Below are 20,586 nucleotides of genomic sequence, written 5' to 3' on the forward strand. Positions count from 1 at the left end.
TAATGGCGATTCTCAAGCACGAGTTCCTTTATTTTATTGACGTATTGATCACGACACTCAACAGCTAGTTCTCAAAACACGTCTTCGTGTCTGGGTTCCACGAAGGTCCGCAAGTATTTCTTTGAGGATGAGTATTTATGATGTTTTTCGCCTTGGCAAAGATGTATTCGCACATACTATATCGAAGATATAGATCTACTAGCTCTTTCACTCCTCTCATAATACAATAATATGGTAGTAGCAACCAAATGGGATTCAAAAGTCATTGCCAATAGGTTATCACGAATATTTTGAGAATGTTTATTAAAAAAATAAAACAAAAATTACAAAAACATGTGCATAGTAGATTGCTATTTTTGGATATTTTGCAAGGCTTTCAAAAATATTTCGCAGAATTTTTCAATGTTGTCACACGTTTAACCTGAGCCATGCCCTTTCTGCATACAAATATATACTACCACCACATTAAATATTTTATTTTATTTTATTTATGTATATACATATACGATTGCTTTGTTGCTGCTCCGCCACAAAAAGTGCATGAATAAGTCTGCACTTCAACGAAAAAGGGTTCAAGTACAGGTTAAGTCAACAAAAGCGTTAATGATAAGCGTTGACAAGCGCAACAAGTCGAAAATTTCAAAGTTAAAATATTCATACAGAAGTATTTATATGCTATATACATATGTATGTATATGTTAAATGTGAAGGAACAGCTATCAGCAATGGCAAATAGTGTGTAGCAAGAACATTTACTTAACATTGATCGTACATTTTCGGCAGTGGCAGTTGGCGACAAGCCTCCGCTTGCCACTTCGTACTGCATTGAAAAGTTCAATATTAAATTTAGCTGGGTTGTGCTCGTTATACCCGGACACAGTGTGCTTTACAAGGTTTTTGTAATAGTCATAATACTTAGATATATTCTGGCCTGAGAGACTGCGTATTCTTGGCTGCAGAGCTGCTGTAGAGACTGGGAGTAAATTAACTCGGCTTAATTCGGTATGTAGGAACGTTTTGGGACATAGATACACTCTATATACAGACTTCTTGTTTCCAGCCAAAATATTGTAAACTGCCTCACTAACCAACAGCAGAGAGGGACATTCCGAAATCCTCTCACAATTCGACTGAATCCCTGATAACTTGGAATCTAGTCTTAGAAAGATATGTGGATGAGGCGGAGTCGCTGGAGGAGCGGCGCAGTGAGCTTTTTCACAAATGAATCAAAACTCAAGGGGAAACTTGGGAAGTCTTCTGTTGAGAGCTCTTGATCAACTCTTGTTATAGAATGTCAGATCAGCCAGTGTCTTTCAAGCTGAAGTATCATCCGTCGAGAAAACAGATCTACTTTTCCGAAGTTTATCTTCGTTCAGAGAAGTATGCATCCACTTCGATAGTAAAGCTGCTTTAAACGCCTTGAGTAAAGGAGTGCATAACCTTACAAGCCGTGGCATCATTGTACTTCCATATTAAATTTGGCTGGGTGCCTGGCCACAGAGGAATCGCATACTTGTATACCCGAATTCCATCAAGATAGGAACGAACTGGGGTTCCTCTGTTTTCGTGTACTCGGGCGTTGGATCACTGAGCTTCACGCGAGCTCAGCAAACTTTGATCAGAGTTGCGAAAGAACGTAAAAAGTCCATTGAACTGCTAGTTCTTAGCAAGGCTCACATCGGCGCAATGATAGTCGTTCTAAGTAGTTGGGCACTGTCCCATTGGCACGGAGGCTAAAGATTTTGGAGGAAGCAACTTGTCAAATTTGCAATTAAGAAGTTGAGGTGGAAACATCTAAACACTAAGGGTGAAGAATTGTTCTCCGTACTAAATGGAGATCTTTCCAAAACATAAGAGAAATACAAAGTTAAAAACCTGAATATCTAATATTTATTTGCGTCCGAACTTAGCGCTACCTTACTTGAGTTTATATCAATGACTTCGTTGACAACGCTAACAACACTTAAGCTCAGCTTAGTAGCACCCTTTGCATTGTTGACAATGGTTTTGCTTTACTTTTTAGCTGATTAAGAAGATTCAAGCGCGCCGATAACTGGGTTCGGGTATAATGTTGAAGGAAATTGCGTCAGCCGCAGGCCGCCTAATATGCCTTAAGTATATCTAATGCGCTGGCAATATTTGTCTAAGCGCGCCGCTGCTTGCACTTCGTTTTTTGTGGACTTTTTTTTTGGTTTTTTTTCCTCAAACGAAATTTCGACAGTGCGAAAAAAACTTTTTTGCAAGACACCTTTAGTTCGAAAAAAATTGGAAAAAACAACAAAAAAATTTCGATTTGAGGTTGGGTTTTTTGGCAACAGTAGCGCTACGGTAGCCGCGCTGCATAAACGTTGGCTGCGGATGGAAGGTGCATATTAGGGTTTGATTTGCAGTTGGCCCGCTCTGTTTTTGCCCTAACTGTATATGTATGTAGGTCTGTATGTATGTTTGTATACTACCGACTTCGTGCAATGTTAGGGCACGTAGCACATTGAGGCACAGTCTCACACATACATAGCAAACGAGTTGCCAACAGTAGCTGCCTTTTTTGACACTTCTTCTCCCCCACCAGCCCACATTTTGTCTGTGTCTTGTGAGTACTCAGCTCTTCAACTGGCAACTTGCAACATTGCGCGACAATTGCGGCATAATTGACGCCACAGTAGGTGACTAATCAACATTTGACGATCATAAGTTGCTCGCACCGCTCGGAGTAGGCAAATTGATTGATTCTTTCGGGAACGCATTGACATTTTGCATAATTTGAGAAAATACGCCGATTCGTTGGCGCTGATTGCCTGCTTCGTAATTATGCAAGTCAAAATTTGTCAATTGTCAAATATTTGTTTATGACAGCGCCACGAAGGTTTGGTTCTGGGCTTGCATTCGCAAATTACGAGACACATACATACATACATACTTGAGTAATTTGAATGCCTACACAAAAATAGCTTCCTTGATTGGGTAATAATTTCGAGAGCTTAATTGTTTGGCGTGGATTGTCAAGAATGAGGCACCGTTACGTAAGCGCTGAATACGGAAATAAAGTCAAATATTTTTGCATGAACGATCCATAGCCGTTGTGAGGGGTTTCTTGTCAAAGAATGGCAACCGTTTGTACGCAGTCGACAATCGTAGAGTCCAGAGGGACTTTAAGAGAAAAATATTGATTTCAATTACAAGCTTCACAGGCCAAAAGTTTAATCTAAAAAAAGATCTAAGGCTTCTGACTTCATTTGCAGTATGTCTTACAGAATTAGTCCGGAAAGTAATAGGACCGATTTTCTTTCGCCGCGACTGTACTTCAGAGCGTGTGCCCGACGACTTTATTCAGTAGAAGGCGTTCCTAGCTAACGAACGAGCGGCTGGTCAGTTGTCTCCAAGCACCTGGAGAGTCAGGATAATCATTTTCGCGCGGCGTGTTTCTATGAGTGGTGAAAGCCGAAAATACAGCGTTCGTTAGAGCAGAGGTACGCGATTAAATTTTGTGTGAAACTCGGCTAATCTGCGACAGAGACGTTTAATCAAGCAGGTTTACCCAGATGTTGCTTTAGCAAGAAGTGGTGCTTTTCGGTGGCACCTGGCATTTTTGGAGGACCAGGAAGAGGTCGGTGATGAAGACCGGAAGAATGAGCAAATCCAAAGTGAAAACGATGCTCATTGCCATTTTTGGCATCAAAGGCATTGTCCACCATGAATTCTTCCTGTACAAACCGTCAACGCCAAGTTTTACATGGAAGTCCTCAAGAGACTCACACGAAGGGTCAATCGGGTCCGACAAGTCATCGAAGCCGATTGGAAATTGCACCATGACAACGCTCACCGCCTCACACAGCTACCTAACCAAGGTCGGCATCTCAAGGCTTCTGCTGCCGCCCTAAAGCCCAGATGTGAACGGGGGAGCATTAATCTCAATTAACTGCATAAAAATAAACCTTCTCGGGTTTTATTTTATCTTCAAAGGAGTAAGCTCGACAATCACTGGTCAACAACCAGAACTTCTGCGACTTTGTCGATTTTATCAGACGCTTTTTGCCAAAGCTGTATTGAGTAAGGCGAGGAGGAATCATCTTGTCAATTTCTCCGACATTTGATTGATTTAACTCAGTAGACACACCTTTGGAGAACCCAGCGAGTGCCTCAGAATGATATATACCACTTTAAAAAATTTGTGGAACGCTCAAAACGTTTCGTGTATTTATGAGGTGATGTACTGGAAGGAGTTTTTGGGTAACACAATGCTCAAATATCTGTAAAATGAGATCCACCGACTTGTGGACTAACACTATGACTTTAGCTAAGCTAAAACGATACGATTTTTCAGCCAGCCTAATAGTTTTAGAGTGAATTATATGGTTATTTACAGATGATGGCTATTCTTTACAAAAAACACAACTTTTCTTTGGCTCGAAAAAAAATTTTCATTTCATTTTCTTAAATTTAAAAAAAGTAGTTATACTTGAAGTAATAAAAACTGTTTTTTCCTCGCTTACGTATAGTATATATACTTATACATAATATACATACTTATATACAGAACAGCCCACCGCTGCTTAACATACTCGTATGCTTACGTGCTTATGTAAGTAAATTTGAAATGCAAAAACAATGCGAAAATACGTATTTTTCCACGCCAATTAAAATATTTACCGAATTGCGTATTTTATGCGTAAACTTACAAAGTCAAACAACACAAAAAATTTGCTCATACAATTTGCTACACTTTAAAAATAAAACAAAAATCCTTGAAAGATGTCAATAGCCTTTGAGGGCGTGAAAAAAAGCTAATTTTATAAGCAAGCCTAGTGGTAATGAATTATGCAAATACAACAACAAAATTTAGCAAATCGAAAAGCGCGCGTAAAATTCTTTCAGCTAGAGCACTACAAAAACACCAAACACAATAAATAACACGGACGAAAACAATCCCCAAGCGCACACATTGGTGCTGGGGAAACGCAGTGGGGTTAAGGGAAATTGCCAAAAGTGTCAACGTACCTTTGGAAGCTGCGTTTCAGCGTTACTGCCGCATACCTGAGCACATGTTTCACGACGCCTTACGCACTCAGCACCACTGTCGCCGCCATAGCAACGCCGCCGAGATCAATGCCTTTTGCGCAGCGGCCGTAGGTGCTCATTTGAATTTGGCAAAAATCAATGATTCCGTGGCGTCTTCGCACCACAATAGCGCTTACGGCATAAAGAAAAACAATACATAAGTGGAATGTACGTATGTACATATGTATGTATGTAAAAGCATCGCCATATACAAAGCTCACGCACCTTGTGCGTAAAGTGATCTCAGCGTTGGAACGCGCGTCTAGCTTGAAGCGCTGCCTATGCTGCCATGAGGTGTTCCTTCTTTGGGGGCGCACATTTACAATATTCACACAACCATACATATATGCACATACATATAAACATGTTTAGCTACGCATTATGCAGGGGTAAGTTTATTTACATTCGATTTGTATTTATTACGTATGTATGTAGTTTTCTGAACAACGCTTTGGCGGCATGTGCGTAGGCGATTGTGTACTGCTGTGGATTAAGTAGTTACTGAGAAAATTCCAAGAAGATCAATGATTCCTTGCCAAAATGAATACGAAATTTCGCGCGTTCGCCTTGAAAAACAAGGGTAGCACTTGGCACTGCTACGTGCGCTTCGCTGAAAGCTGCTGCGCAAAAATTTACAGATTTACGTAAGCAATTTGATCAATGGAGTTACTGTGGCGGAGCAGCATACTTGTTGTTAAAATTAATTTGCCTGTTCATCGACGTCATTGCAATGATGGCGTGTTTGTTCTGGAACAAGAAAACCGCAGTTGAGAAGCGCAGCAGACGAGCAATGTAGCCGGTAGGCCGTATGAAGCACACTTGCTGATTTCCTAATGCAAAACACTTCACATGCGTTTCTTTTCATAGAAACCGCATTTTTAAGCACAATCAACTACAACAACCACATGTTTATCACTTTTTATACACTTAACAACTAATTACAAGCACTTTTCACAAAGCTCAGAAAACTTTTTATTTCACTTTCTTCAACATTTCCGCTTATGACAAATAATTTCCGCACAAACTATGACGTTTTCCGGCTAGTGCGACATCTATCGTACAGTAGCAAAATATTAATTTGAAATATATTCACTTGGTTAAAAAACTAGATAACAGAGAACGTATTTCATGACGTACGTTCTTTGATATACGTTCTCTATAAGTAATTTACGCTCTATGTGGAAATGTTACTTTTTAAACTAATATCCACTTTTTAATTGCTAATACCCACTTTATGCTGTTGTACTTTTTAACTGATGCTTAAAAATTAAGTAACGTTCTCATGAATATATTTTTTTTTAATTTTTCATATAATTTTTAGACGACTGCTCCGAAACTTTACCAAATGCAACGCTACATCTCCGAAAAACCATAGAACGAATATGCGTAGAATGACATGAACGCCAAAAAGGCAACCGTAGAAGCAGAGGAGGCAAATTGTGATAGAAAACGTACTGAGTGGAAATGAGAAGTCGTAAGAAAATTTGTGAAAATTCAAATCCTGCGAATTTTCATGCAAAAAAAAATTATTGAATAAATTCTAGAAATGCGAAAAACTTTAAAAAATACAAGTTGTTTGAAAAAAATAGCAAATTAAATGCAGCATATAACCAAAAAGTCGAGCCGCAGCAAAATTTTCGTTGGCCGAAAATTGCGACAATGAAGAAGCTGTGAGTCGCACAAACTACAGTAAGAAAATTCAAAGATTTATTCCAATGAAACTGCAACACCTGAGCAGAAAAATATAAAAAAGTCGTATCAAATTTAAATGAAATAATCAATTGAAAAGTGACAAAATATACTTTTCCAGCAAAAGGTCGAAAAAAGTGTCAGAAAAAAGACGTGCGGTTTAAAAAAGTGAAACGTCAGAGCGTATGTGAAGTGAAAAATCGGTCTAAGGGAAGCTCGACAAATAGTGCGACACTTACGCTTTTTTGCAGGATAGTCTAAATCATTGCAAAAATATTGAATCAATTATAGTATGCCTAGCTGGATTGATAATTTATGTAAATATTAAAACGCTAAATTAAAGGAATTTCACGAAATGAGTTAACAGCCGCTGATAAATCAAAATCAAGCAGCACCGCAAGCAAAGTTCACAAGCGACGCAAATATAAGACAGCTGTTCTTAAATTTAATCAAATATTTTGGCAAAAGCCATAAATGAATTTCAATCCCAGATGGTGATTTAAATAGTAAAAACTTTACATATTTTATCGGCAAGAGGATTAAATATTTTCTGCGAAGGTATGTACATACATATAAAATTAATGTAATTAGTTTTACTCTAAAAAATTCTAGTACTACATCCCAGCACTTCTTATTTTAGTATTACCCCATCACAACCACACACCAAGTTCTCGGTTGGTAGGTAAATTTCCAAATTATTTTGAATTTATCCGCACATTAATTGAATGGTTTAATTTTTTTATAACTTTTGTCAAATAAGTCTGCTCATCCTCACTTTTTAAGCTTTTCAACAATTTAGAAGTTTACGAGATTTAAAAGCAATCAATTATTTAAAAAAAATATTAGCTTCAAATAACATTGCTCTTGCTATTAAAACTAATGTACTTAATTTGTATATTTCTACAGCAATCAATACTAATTAGTATAAACTTTTCATGGCATCTCATGCAAATGAATGGCACATCAACCAAGCCGAAAGCACTTTGTATAGAAATTTAATTTACATACGTACATATGTACATACCAGTATCTAAGCCTACCTGTCAGCGACTTCTTGCAATGCCCATCATAAATTGATCTCAATGACAGGTAGCAAAAACCTTCATTAGTTTTATGTTGAGCTTTGAAATTTAAAGAAAGTACCTGTATATAGAACTTCGATGTAGTATACATATGCACATTAAATGTTTTCTTATTGCTCAAGCTATTATAGTTTTTTCCAATATTCATACCTATAGTAACTTCGTCCGCCCCAATACTCTTGCTTGTAAGTTGTGTACAAACACACTCCCCAGCGCACGTACGCCGCTGGGACGCCTGCATTGGCGCGCACTACACACAAGCACATTATTATTTGTATCCGCACATAGAAATGCATCACCCACTCTTTTTTTATTTATCCGTGCAATCATTGCAGTTATCACTAGACTACAACTATCATCGTCAGTCTGCCATAGCAAGTAGCATTCATATATTCTTATTTAAAAGGTTTCTAACGGAGAGTGCACATCTATACGTATTCTATAAATGTGTGTGTTTACACACAAGTGGCATCTACCTTTTCTTTTTGTTATTTGCAAATGTGTTGATATACTTACATTTATACGACTTGTTGTTATTGCAAAGTACATCAGACTGCAGCATTTCTACCGAATTACTTTCTACACTGCTATCAGCAAGGATAATTAATTTTTATTTAATATACATACATGCATATTTATAATGAATTGAAAAACGCTGCGTAATTAATGACGTAAGTAGGTCTAGCTGGGCTGTCAAAAGTTCTTATGATTTCAAATTAATTAGTTCATAACTATGGATAATTTGGAAAAAATTGTTTGTCAGCGAAAAAGGTTGCAAGGATGCGCTATATTGTTATTACGGTTTTCAAAAACTTCATTATACCGTATTTATTCAAATGCTGTATAGGTATTATAGAATCCAGACATTTTACACGCTATTTAATGTTATGTAATACTTGGACTTTCAGCAGCTTTCTTTATGTATTAATAGGAAAATTTTGCTGGCCGGATAAAATTGGACTGTCTCCAAATTACTCCAATTCGATTGTAGCAAAAGAGCTTAACAAGCTAAATTAACACGGATATGATGGTGATGTGGCAATCATTGAACAGATATAAATTCGAGAGTTTTTCCCTCATGTTAATCATAGAAACGACATTTTAGTGTCCAGGAGCATAAATTATTTCCAATGTACGTTGAAAATTATTAGCCCAATAAAAATCACAAAATAAATTTGAGTGGCCCAATTGACAAAACCAACCCAGTATAAATACAGGTTCATTACCGTTACGCAGGCCTGAATATTATGTTCGATCGTCTCGATTGTTCCCGCATCTGAATATTTTGAATGCAATGACATAAAACATTCCTAAAACAATTTGGAGGATTGCTGCGAGTGGACAATTCTTAAGCGAATAAAAATCCGGGGCCGTTCCGATTGTCGTGGAAATGAATTAACCTTTTTCATTTTAAGACGCTTTATAAACAAATATGCTTTGCGAGTTGTTTACGTTATTTAAAACTAACCAAAATTCCTTAATTAAAAATATTCGAAAATTAGTTTTTAAATATATGTACATATATATATTCCAGTTAAATGTAAACTTTCTCCTTTTATTTTGCAGATGCGATCGGCTGAGTTACGTGAAATTTTCAATATATTATTAACCACGTCAAGAACTTAGTGCCGAAGTCCAGAAGGATTTCTGCAGCTGCAGCTGCTAAAGCAGCACAGTACGTTAGACGGGCCTTACTACGCTAAACGTTATTCGCACAGAGATAATGTTTAAACCAATCAAGAATTTCATCAATTATATTCAGAAGAATGCAAATGGCAGTGCGATATTTGGCAGCACTACGTCAATAGCCGACAGCAAAACCGAACCAGGTGCCGAAGAGATTGTCACCGAATCAACAAAAAATATTCGTGTCGAAAGTGAAGCGACACGAGAGCAAAGTGCGAGTGCGAAAGACGGTCGTGTAGTGGAGACATCAGTGGTTTCTAAACTTTTGAATGAACAAATAGAGAACAAAAACATGAAGCGTATAGAAGTGAATAAATTAAGTGTTATTAATTGTAAAAATGCAACCGTAGAAGTGATTAACGGTAATGAGCCGAAGGGTATTGCAGTTTATGATGGTGACGATTGTGATGCCGACGATGACATTGAAATGCAGATAAAGAGCAGCGTTATGCTGCGGCCACCATTAAAACGTGCCGGTTCTTTGGTGGAAAATCTAACGGATGAAGTTGATGGTGAGTTGGAGGACGTGCAATCGCAAGGTTCCTTACATGAATACAATGATGCCATCGGTATTGATTCACAAGATGAATATGAGGAGTATCAACAAGAAGGTTCAGTGGCAGTTTCACTGCTCAGCGAGGATAGAGCAACCATTGGGGGAGAGGATACAGCTGACGAAGAATTTAACACTGAAGAAGAGGACGCTGGAGACATATTTCTAGAATTACCAAGTGATCAAGAGCAACGTTTCGAAGGTAAGCTATAGTAGAAATTAATGAAGGGAATGATATTCGTTTTATCGATATACATATTTTTTGAAAATCGAGACTGAATGCAGGACCTAAGTTTTGAAAACTGAAATTGTGTAGAATTTTGTGTTCTTCGCATTAAAACTTAATCACCGCAAACCATATTTACTGTCCTAAATCTTTACCCCTACGATTATTATTTTCATAGTTCAAATACTAAATTAAATTTAATATTAATGTGCTGAAAATGTTTCCGAATCTAATATTAAGTTTTAAAAATTTTTGAATATTTCAGACAGCGAAATAATCGTGCTAAACGATGGCGACATAAACTCTTCAACTGTGTCCGATGTGAACTCAGAAGATCCATTAGCCATCGATGACTTCACACAACCATCGAATTCGGGCATTAAGGATATGTCGAATCCTTTGGATTCCTCCACTAATGATGAGGCCTCCACCAGCGCCGATTTACTATGGATTACTATAGACGACCTAAAGACAAATACTATAACGCCAAATGCAGAAAAAGACTTACCAAGTGATGCACGTATAATTACGCCTACAAGCACACCACAGCGCCTGCTGCCCACTACGACGCTGGACAAAGAGAAATGCAATAGCGCACTCGCTGCCAGTAGTAGTACTGGTACGGCAAAGCTAAACAACCAACGTGATGAAAATGCCGAAGAGTTGCGTAGCGACGGCTCCGACTCGGGGCTGGGCAGTGAAACATCGACGCTGCAGACAACGCTGAACAGTCTGGCCGACACCAGCCAGTTGACGGCGCCCAACGACAGCAGTGCCGTCAATACGCCCACAGTTAACAGATCAAAAGTAATTACGAATAATGCTTGCAACAGTAGCGGCAACAGTGGCATTGATGCTGCCAATGTAACATTCGTAGACGGTGCGAGATCCAACTCCAGCGCTATTGTGCCTGTTGCTGTTAGCGCCGCCATGCCACCACTAGCGTTAGCGAAACCACTGCGTTCGAATTTGAAACGACGACTCGAGGAGGACGATGCACTCATCGACGCGGCACACGAAACCCAGTTGGCTACCACCAGCGTCGGTACCCAAGTTAAAAAGCTGAAGCGCTCGATTAATTTCGAAAATGTGCAAGTTTACTACTTTCCACGGCAACAGGGTTTCGGTTGTGTGCCCTCGGCGGGCGGTTGTACGCTGGGCATGGGCGCACGTCACATCGGCTTCAAAACGCTTACATTGGCCGAACATGCCGCCGAATTGCGACGTGCACATCGCTTGCAGCTGCAGGAGATCAATCCACGCGGTTCATCGAGCGATGACAGCGAAGAGTCCGAAGAGGATTACTTAAGTGAGGGTAGCGGCTCCGATTTGGATGCCGAGTCGAATGGTTTTCTGCAACCGGTATCGCCGAAGCAGCGGCGCGCATTACTCAAAGCGGCTGGTGTGCGCAAAATCGATGCTGCCGAGAAAATCGAATGCCGCGACATACGCAACTCGCGTGAAGTGTGCGGCTGCGCTTGTGTGGAATTCTGTGATCCGGAGACTTGTGCCTGCAGTCAAGCGGGCATCAAATGTCAGGTGAGTGAACTGTATAGATTTTTTTTTTTTACATTTAAAAATTATCATTGCTAATGCTCACATTAATGTTGGAAATGATTTGCTCTCACTTCAGGTTGATCGCGCCATGTTTCCCTGCGGTTGCACGCGTGACGCTTGCCTCAACACAGTGGGCCGTGTTGAATTCAATCCGACGCGCGTACGCACACACTTCATACACACCATTATGCGTTTGGAAATGGAGAATCGCCAACAACAGAATCCACCACTCTGCAGCACGATGAGCAGTTACAGCTTGTCAGCCGCCTGCGCTACCACCGCCACCGTTGTGGGTCCACACACCAACGCCCTACCGCCGACGCCATCGTACGCCAATACGCTACCGGGCAGCTATTATGCCATGCAAACACAATCAAATTATAGTTCGGGTTACGCATCGCCCGCATATCCAAGTGAACCGGCTGCCAATTACTATCAGCAACAAAGCACCGCTACAGCCACCCATTACAGCGCAGTAAGCTCTAGCGATTTGCAAACGACCGCAGAACAACAACAACAACAACAAAGTTTTCAATTAGACACGTTGGATGCGGGTCTATTCGCGGGCAGCGCGTCGACCGCCACAGCGTATGGCGAAATGATGCCAGCTTACAGCAGTGCGGTTGGTGTGTCGGCCAGCACCGCCACAGTGAGCGCTTATCACCAGAATGTGAACTATTCAACACAGGTAAGTACTGTGGCATGCAATTGTCAAAATTGGGTTTATTCCCACATTTTTTATGAACGAACTTCTGAATCCTTTTTGAAAAATCCGAGTCCGTACCGGTTACTTAGACCCGACTGTCGTGAAATCCGATATCTGTTAATAATTAAACTAAAATTATTTTTGATGTATAGTATATTAGCCTTGATGCTTAAAAATAACCTTAAACCTTTCGTAAATCTGAATTCTTCAAAACTGTAATAATACTTTTTTTTTATTATCGGACGATTAAATATTTACCATTACAGGTCTCCACCTACACTGCCTATCAGCAAACTACAAGCGCTGGCGGCTACCTACCGCAGCACAACCAGCAAAGCGCCACCGTGGCAGCTCCAGCGCCAGCACAATCAACGCTAGCGTCACCACCCACGACCTACAGCTCTTGCGCCGTACCATCGTTGCCACCCTACGGCACCGCTACCACAACCGCAGCAGCAGCGCAGTATCAAGACACGAGCACCTATGCGCTTGTCGATACCACAGCGCCCAGCTGCATTAGCATGGAGGACAGCGGCGGCAGCGAAATGGGTAGCGACGCAGAAGTCGTGCGCGGCGCCAACCACATCAGCAACGCCACGAAAGGCAGCACCAGCATCATCAGCACCAACAGCACAATCACAATCGCTACAACCAACAACAACAATAATACTTCCTGCAGCAAAAGCGCCACGAATACGCACATCCCAGGTGCTGAGGATTGCGAAAGCGCCAGCAAAAGCGACATTAGCGCAGACAGCGACAGCAATTTCATACAACTCAGCACACCGATTTCCAGTGCAACACGTCTATCACAAATCAATGATCTATTACAACACAATCGCCATACAACCGCCACACTGGTGTCCGTCTCACACACAAGGTGTTTGAGCGCAAACGGTGGCACCAACACCGTCGTCAGCAGCCGCACCGTCACTACCGATTGTGATTACAGCGACGGCAATAGTCAAGACGCGTTAAAAAGCGAGACATTAGTCGAGGTGAAGGCCGAAAAGTTGGAAGTCGCAATACAAACAAAAACAACGCAAGCCACAAACTCAGTCGAATCGACGAAAAGTGACGCCACAAATGCAACACCCAAACCAAGCGTGGAGCCCGATAAACCGGAAACGTTGGAAGCACCACAAAACGCAGCAAACGCAAGCCATAATGTCGTAGAAGACACAGACATACCGATAGGTGTTGGTGCCGATAGCACTGCTGCAACAAGCCACAACACGGACGAGGTTACTAAAACGCTTAGTCAAGCGGTTGCTTCGAACGGCATTGGTAGCGCAGATAGCGACGCTGGGCAATCAGAGAACGGCACTATTGTGACTGCAACTACAGTCTGAGCTGCTGTGACGATTGCAGGCGAACTTCATTTGGTCAGCAATTAAGAAGCGGCGGAAGGCGGTGTCAACACAAACATAAAGACACTCAGCAATCAGATGCTTTGCAGGCACTCACAACTCACAATCACATCCCTGCGTACACCCGCGCCAGCGCCGCGCTTTCCGCGTCACTCTTAGCAATTTTTAAGACAAGACTTGATTTCTATTAGCCTCTAGTTGTGGTAAGCGTAAAACGGTATGAGGAAAAGTACATTGGCAGCGTATGAAACGAAAGCAAAAGAAAATAATATAAAATAAAAAAAATGTAAGCGGATTTTCGCAAGTGAATTATGTCGCTATCGAACGTTAAAATTGAAATCACACATATATATATGAAAAATAATTACAAAAAAAAGTAAAAGCAAGAAACAATTATACTTATAAGCTAAGCTGACTAGCAGCCGAAATGAATGAATGAATTTTTTGTAGCCAAGCAGCAATCTGCTTCGATAAGTAATGTTAAGTTTTTCTTCTTTGTTGCACTCACTACTCACGAGATAACTTATGTATAGAATTTGTATAAAAAACAACAAGAGACACACACACTATCACATACACGCAATTAGTAATTTCCACCACAGCATTAACAGTTTGAATTATACTTGTAGTATGTACATACATACATACCTATATAATATATACTATAGTGTTAATTAATGTATCATATATAATATACATATAATTATATAAACAAGTTCATATTCCTTTTTAAATTATGGCTAATAAATGAAAATACTACTATCTATACTATTATGCATATGTGTGTTAAAGCAATGTGTGTGTGGTTATATAACCTCCCTCAAATTTTGTTGGCTTTTATTTTAAGATTTTTTTTATGCTTATTTAATATTTTTTGTTTTTAATTTTGTGTGTGTTGGCAGTTAATTCCATTTTTAGCTAGACTAGCAGCAAGCAAATATACATAGCTGTGGAAGCATTTGAAGCTCGGAAAATTATTGAAGACGGCGAATTTAAAAATATTTTTCATTTTATGGAAAAAATAACGGAATTAGAGTAACCACACTTTATAAGGTTTCAGCTTCACCTTATTTGAACTCATCATAAGGCAGCTTTGTTTAACCGATATATTTGTTTTCCATTTTTTTTTGAAAATTTTAAAATTTTAATGGCGCATTTAGTAGCAAACATTAAAAAAAAAACACAAATTTGTTTTGTAATATCTTCATTCACAGCAAGCAAGGTTAAATATCTCAATTAACTATAATGATATTCACTTTAAATTTTTTATTAATATTTTTTACTTTTTCATATTATTATTTTTTATTTTATTGTTTTTTTTTATTTTATTGTTTTTTTATTTTATTGTTTTTTTATTTTATTTTTTTTTCATTTTATTTTATTTATCTTTTTTTCATTTCTTATTATTTTTTATTCTGTTTTTATTTATTTATTTATTTTTTTTTTTACTTTATTCTATTTTTTATAATTTTCTATTTTGTCTTAATTTTTATTTTATTTTGATATTTAATATAATTTATTTATTTTTAAAGACACAGGTTTTTACAGTGTAAATAACCTCTATACTATTTTTATTTATTTTTCTGTTAATACAAAAATCCACTATTAATTAAAATAAATACATATGTACATACATATATCTAAAATGAATTGAAAAAGAAAAAAAGCTGAACATTTGAATATCTTCAACACAAACAAACAAAAAAATCTCTGAACTCTGCTTCCCAGTGTATTTGTTACTTTTTAAATCTACCTCCAAATCTTAAAAATTATTTTATTCTTTAAATTTTAATTAATTTTCATTTTAAAAATTATAAGTTTTTATTATTTTTTTTTATTAAATTATTAGTTTTTTTAATTATTTTTTTTCTAATAAATCTTATTTTTTATAATAATAATTATTTTTTTATTAAATTTATTTTTCATTTTAAAAATTATTATAATTTATTATTATTATTATTTATTATTATTATTATTTATTATTATTATTATTTATTATTATTATTATTTATTATTATTTATTATTATTATTTATTATTATTATTTTTTTTTTTATTTAATTTTCATTTTAAAATTTGTCATTTTAAATTAAATTATTATTTTAAAACTTCGCTGTTTCGCTGCCTCAACACACGTCTTTACTTTATTGTATGTAAGTACTATTGCTTCCAACTAATTAGCCTAACGGTAATTATACATTTTTGTTTCAGATTATTAGCATAAGCTGGTATAAATGAGTTAACTGATAATTAATTACTACTATTATTATTATTATAAAATTATTTTTTGCTGATTGGGGTAATCGGCGAAATGAAACGATTTTTGAAATTAATAAAATAAGACTTCTGCTAAAATTATTGTGTTTATTTTTTCTTTCTTTGATTTACGCAATATTAGCATTTTTTTTTTGTTTTTAGTTTTTGTTCCTACTGGTTATATATAATTATAATTTTTTATAAAAAAAAAACAACATAATATTAATTAAAAAATTTAAATATATAATTTAAAATTTTTAAAATATTAAATTAAAAAATATATTTGGATTATTATATTTTTTAATTTAATATTTTAAAATTTCAGTAACAAAATAACTTGAATCAGAAATGTATTGGGTCGTTCACTAACTAATTTCGTAGGGTGACAACAGCAGATCTTACTGATTTTTTGCAGCCAACTCTAACTTAACCGATTTACCGTTATATATTTGAACAGCTGAGCTTCTTTGACAAAAAAAACGAATAATTTTGGCTTGATGTTTGCTTTGCGGCATTTTTTACTATTTGATTATCAAAAAAGTCAAAGTAAGGCGAAAATTATGAGATGTGTATGGAAAAGATGTGTTGACCGAACATAATAAAAAAATAATTAAAAAAAAATAAATAAAAATCGGATATAAACAAATTATAAAAGAAAACATAAATTTAAATAAAAAAATAGCGACCCCTTAGAGTTAAGCTACAGCTCCTGGCTTGAGGGAGGATTTTTTGTTTGTCAATCACTAACATTTGAGGGGGTAAGAGTTGAAAAAAAAAATTAAAAATTTTTTTGAAGCACTCTAACATACATATTTATATTATCATTAAACTTTGCAGACTGTTGATTGAATGTGAAATTATTTTATTTTGGTGTTTTTACTGTTATTATATGCATTTATATGTATATATGTATATTATCTTCTACCCTACAAATTAAATTAAAAAAAAAAATTAATTCAAATTATTATTTGCTCAACAATTATTTGTATAAATCAATATTTTTTTATTTAAATCTTTAAAAACCCCACACACACATGCTAAAGTAAATACTAAAGTCTTTAAATTGTGCTAAGCAAGCTGTATTTAAAGCGAAAAAATACCGTAAGGACACACCTGTGAACTTGAAAATGATTCATATAGGCACACAGACAAACAGCAATTTGTATATACACACCAACACACATAAAGGTAAATCCCAAAAGAAGTGGGAAACAATTACCAATAAAAGCAAATAAAATACACTTTAAAAAATTTGTTTTTACTTTACGAAATTGGCTACTTTTTACAAAAAATAATTTCAAATCAACGCAACTACAAAAATACATAAATACATACACTATAAGCTGTGTAAATATATAATTAAAAACTAACTAGGATTATGTAGCAAACGATTACCGATAACAATTAGTCATTTACGTAGTTAAACTAAGTCTTTGGAGAATCAAAATTAAACAAAAACTTAAATAATAATAAAATAAAAAGCATACAAAATCTTAAAAGTTACTAAATATTAGCGTTAAATAATCGAAGTTACTACAAAAAGCGTGTACGTATAACGGTAAACGTTAATAGGTACAACAACAATTTCAAGAGCAACAAGAGCAAACAAAGCACTTTATCTAGCTACTCAGTGTGTATATATTTACTACAACAACATCTACTTATATATTTATGTAATGAGATTCACGAAAAGCTAACACAGAACTAAAATCAATTATCGGCGAGAATTGTGAGCAAAAAATCTCAAAAACTAATTTCAAAGCACTTTCACTTACAAACTCAAACAAACAATATCATCATACTTGACACCGATTTGTCTGCGCATCTCCTCGGCGATTTGTAGCAACTCGAGACTTTGCGCATGCGTATATAAAGGACACTCGAGTAGGCGTTTCTCTATGCATCTGCGCACTTCTTCGGCCTCGTAGCGCAGGCCACAGGCGTTTGTGTGGTTGAATTCATATTTTGCGCTGGGCAATGGCCAATTTTCGTTGACATTATTGGGTTTCGCTAACGATGTTAAGCACCAGTAGTTGTTGAGCTGTAAACGAGAGGAAAAAGAGTGCAAAAGTTTTGAATCAAAGAGAGTACAAAATTCGTAAATGAAAGTTTTAGAAATGTGAGAGGAAATATGGGGGCAGAGAGGGTGAAAAGTGGAAGCAAAATATCATGAGCTCTAAGAATTTTGAAAATAATTAAATTATTTACATAAAAGCAGCAGCTGTTATTACCATTTTTTTTATAAAGTCATGGCAACCCTGGATTTGTATATTTTTATGAATTTAATAGTAAGTTTTGGTAAGAATTTATAAAAAATCGATTTCCAACGCCTGAAAGTATGCTTCTAAAAGTGGAAAACATAAACAGAAAGGGTAATTTCATATTAAAGAAGACCAATCCATGGTAATTATTGTAAATATAGTTTTTGTAATTGTTGTAGGATCAGTGAAGTGATAGTTGTTGTTGTAACGGCATTTCGCATGATCGTCGGATCTAAGTAACCGGAACGGACTCGGATTTATATCCGGCTAAGGACTCTCAACTCGGCACCTTGCATCAAAATTACTCCAGGAATGTTTTCTGCCGCTACAAAAACAGCAGCGTTCACCAAATTGTATGGAGAAAGAATAATATTACTTCGCCGGATATAAATTTTAGCTTGTTGCTGATGGTTGTGTTACGATATTAAATATTCCACAAATAATTGTGCTTAATACTATCGAGTTAACGGTACTTGGACGGATGAAAATCCGTTTACAGGTTAAGCTGATCCGACTATTGTAGGATGAGACTCAAAACATTTACAGAACCGCCTTGTGAAGGAATTAACCTGGATCCGATCTGTTTGCTGTAGGTCTCTGCTCCACAAATTCGGCGTATTTTGGGTTGTTACAAGAATAATAATTTCCAATAGAAAGTTTTAGCTTTTAAGTTCAATTTCATATAACCTAAAAACCTTAATCCTACATTATGCCCAATGTGTCACATTTGGAGGTCATGAAGTCTTGAGCTGCTACTTATCTCAAGTCTCATCTATATTTAGCAAATAGTAGTGCAATAATAACATACTTGTTGAGCAACAACAACAATCCCATCCATTAAGTAACACAAAGAGATAAGGCCGATTTCGTCACAGCACTTATCTAAACAGTTGAAAGCTATTACCCCACATAAGTGGTGTATGTATCTATGTATTTACTATAAGTGGCGAGCCGGTAAACTTTCCATTTATCAATCAATTGCGAACAAAAACAAAAAATCACAATTAAAGTGGATGATAAAAGCATGCAAGCACCAACCTTGATTTCACCCTTGCTGCCCAACAACTTGGCACAGTTTTCCAAGTTCTCCAAACCGGAAATGCAAGCAGCCAGTTTGCGATTTTGACCATAATCCAAAATGAATTCACATTCCACATCGACACCGACATTATTTAGCTGAGCATTGCACTTAACATGCAGCGGCGGACAGCCGTAGATGAGCTGTCCCAATTGCAGCGCATACAAGCCAAGTTCTAGCGTGATGGAACTGCCCAGTGAGCGCTCCACATACGCTTGACAGCCGTGCTGCACTTGTATGTGTGTTATCTCGCCAATACAATCGGACTGCAGCAGTTCATGGAGGCGTGCATAGCTGGGAAAACAGCGCGACCACATGCCTGCAGCACAAAAACAAAATAAAAAAAAAAAAATAAAGAAAAAAGTCAGTTTTCGCTCAAACACACTAGACACACTCGAACGCACCTTCCATCAGGAACACATTGCGCTCCTTTGCCACACGATAGAGCTCTTCGGCTTGTGGCACACTCAAACATAACGGTTTCTCACACAACACATGCTTGGCGCGCTCCAACATTAGGCGCACCACACGATAGCGATAGGCATTCAATGTGCCCACAAAGACCACATCGACGTCCGTGTCCAGTGACAAAGCGTCGAAGCCATCATAGCACTTTGGTATTTCGTGACGTGTGGCGAACTCACGCGCACGTGCCATTTCCACATCAGCCACAGCCAACACGGTATGCTGGCTGTCCTCGATGGTGGACAAGGCGTTGACGAAGTCGTGCGTTATGCGAGTCGCTGCGGCGATGCCCCACTTAAGCACTGGCATAATGTTTGTATGTATTTTTTGTTATATCTTTCGCAGTTATACGTTAGACGGCCTTTGAAAAACTAAACAACACCATTTTACACGCTGCAAATTAGAGGCGTTGGGCTAATGTGATGCAACGGTCGGTGGTGCCGTTATCAATGCAAATAATCTTGAGTACTGCATTAATGTATGCATTAGCACTTCAATCAGTGTATGTATGTATGAAAATTTGATTTAAATTTATTTTAGTATTATTGATTATGCACCAACAACAAATTGCGCTGTCAATACAAAGTAAAAAAAATATATATA

The 20,586-nt window shown here is 37.3% G+C and overlaps 2 protein-coding genes and 1 long non-coding RNA gene across 6 annotated transcripts; 2 read left to right on the top strand and 1 right to left on the bottom strand.

Moving 5' to 3' along the window:
* Positions 1-6,433: 6,433 nt before the first annotated feature.
* Positions 6,434-14,748, top strand: LOC105230787 (uncharacterized). Of its 4 annotated transcripts, none has more exons than XM_049448027.1 (6): positions 6,434-7,302; positions 7,385-7,422; positions 9,393-10,267; positions 10,557-11,830; positions 11,925-12,536; positions 12,821-14,748. In XM_049448027.1, exons 3-6 carry the CDS (start codon positions 9,550-9,552, stop codon positions 13,904-13,906), a joined length of 3,690 nt encoding a protein of 1,229 aa, XP_049303984.1. In that variant the 5' UTR covers positions 6,434-7,302; positions 7,385-7,422; positions 9,393-9,549; the 3' UTR covers positions 13,907-14,748. The 4 variants fall into 4 exon arrangements, with proteins under 4 accessions (XP_049303984.1, XP_011210069.2, XP_049303974.1 ...); XM_011211767.4 differs by lacking the exon at positions 7,385-7,422 and having other exon boundaries at positions 6,434-6,744; positions 6,866-7,302; XM_049448017.1 differs by lacking the exon at positions 7,385-7,422.
* Positions 14,749-16,807: 2,059 nt separating this feature from the next.
* On the bottom strand, positions 16,808-20,480 carry LOC105230788 (trans-1,2-dihydrobenzene-1,2-diol dehydrogenase). Its single transcript, XM_011211768.4, has 3 exons — positions 19,923-20,480; positions 19,479-19,837; positions 16,808-18,220 (listed from the first exon to the last, which is right to left on the bottom strand). The coding sequence occupies exons 1-3, from the start codon at positions 20,290-20,292 to the stop codon at positions 17,951-17,953; spliced, it is 999 nt and encodes a 332-aa protein (XP_011210070.3). The 5' UTR covers positions 20,293-20,480; the 3' UTR covers positions 16,808-17,950.
* LOC125778783 (uncharacterized) lies at positions 18,463-18,654 on the top strand. The gene is made up of 2 exons (XR_007422933.1): positions 18,463-18,551; positions 18,620-18,654. It is a non-coding gene; the product is annotated as an uncharacterized LOC125778783 (long non-coding RNA).
* Positions 20,481-20,586: the final 106 nt, after the last annotated feature.

Source organism: Bactrocera dorsalis, chromosome 1, assembly GCF_023373825.1.
Source record: "Bactrocera dorsalis isolate Fly_Bdor chromosome 1, ASM2337382v1, whole genome shotgun sequence".
Classification (NCBI taxonomy): Eukaryota; Metazoa; Arthropoda; class Insecta; order Diptera; family Tephritidae; genus Bactrocera; species Bactrocera dorsalis.

Coding starts and splice junctions, on each gene's coding strand:
- LOC105230787 (XM_049448027.1), top strand. CDS start 9,550: ATGTTTAAACCAATCAAGAATTTCATCAATTATATTCAGAAGAATGCA. Junction 10,268..10,556: donor TCAAGAGCAACGTTTCGAAG/GTAAGCTATAGT, acceptor TGAATATTTCAG/ACAGCGAAATAATCGTGCTA. Junction 11,831..11,924: donor AAGCGGGCATCAAATGTCAG/GTGAGTGAACTG, acceptor CTCTCACTTCAG/GTTGATCGCGCCATGTTTCC.
- LOC105230788 (XM_011211768.4), bottom strand. CDS start 20,292: ATGCCAGTGCTTAAGTGGGGCATCGCCGCAGCGACTCGCATAACGCAC. Junction 19,838..19,922: donor CAATGTGTTCCTGATGGAAG/GTGCGTTCGAGT, acceptor TTTGTGCTGCAG/GCATGTGGTCGCGCTGTTTT. Junction 18,221..19,478: donor GCAGCAAGGGTGAAATCAAG/GTTGGTGCTTGC, acceptor TCTCGTTTACAG/CTCAACAACTACTGGTGCTT.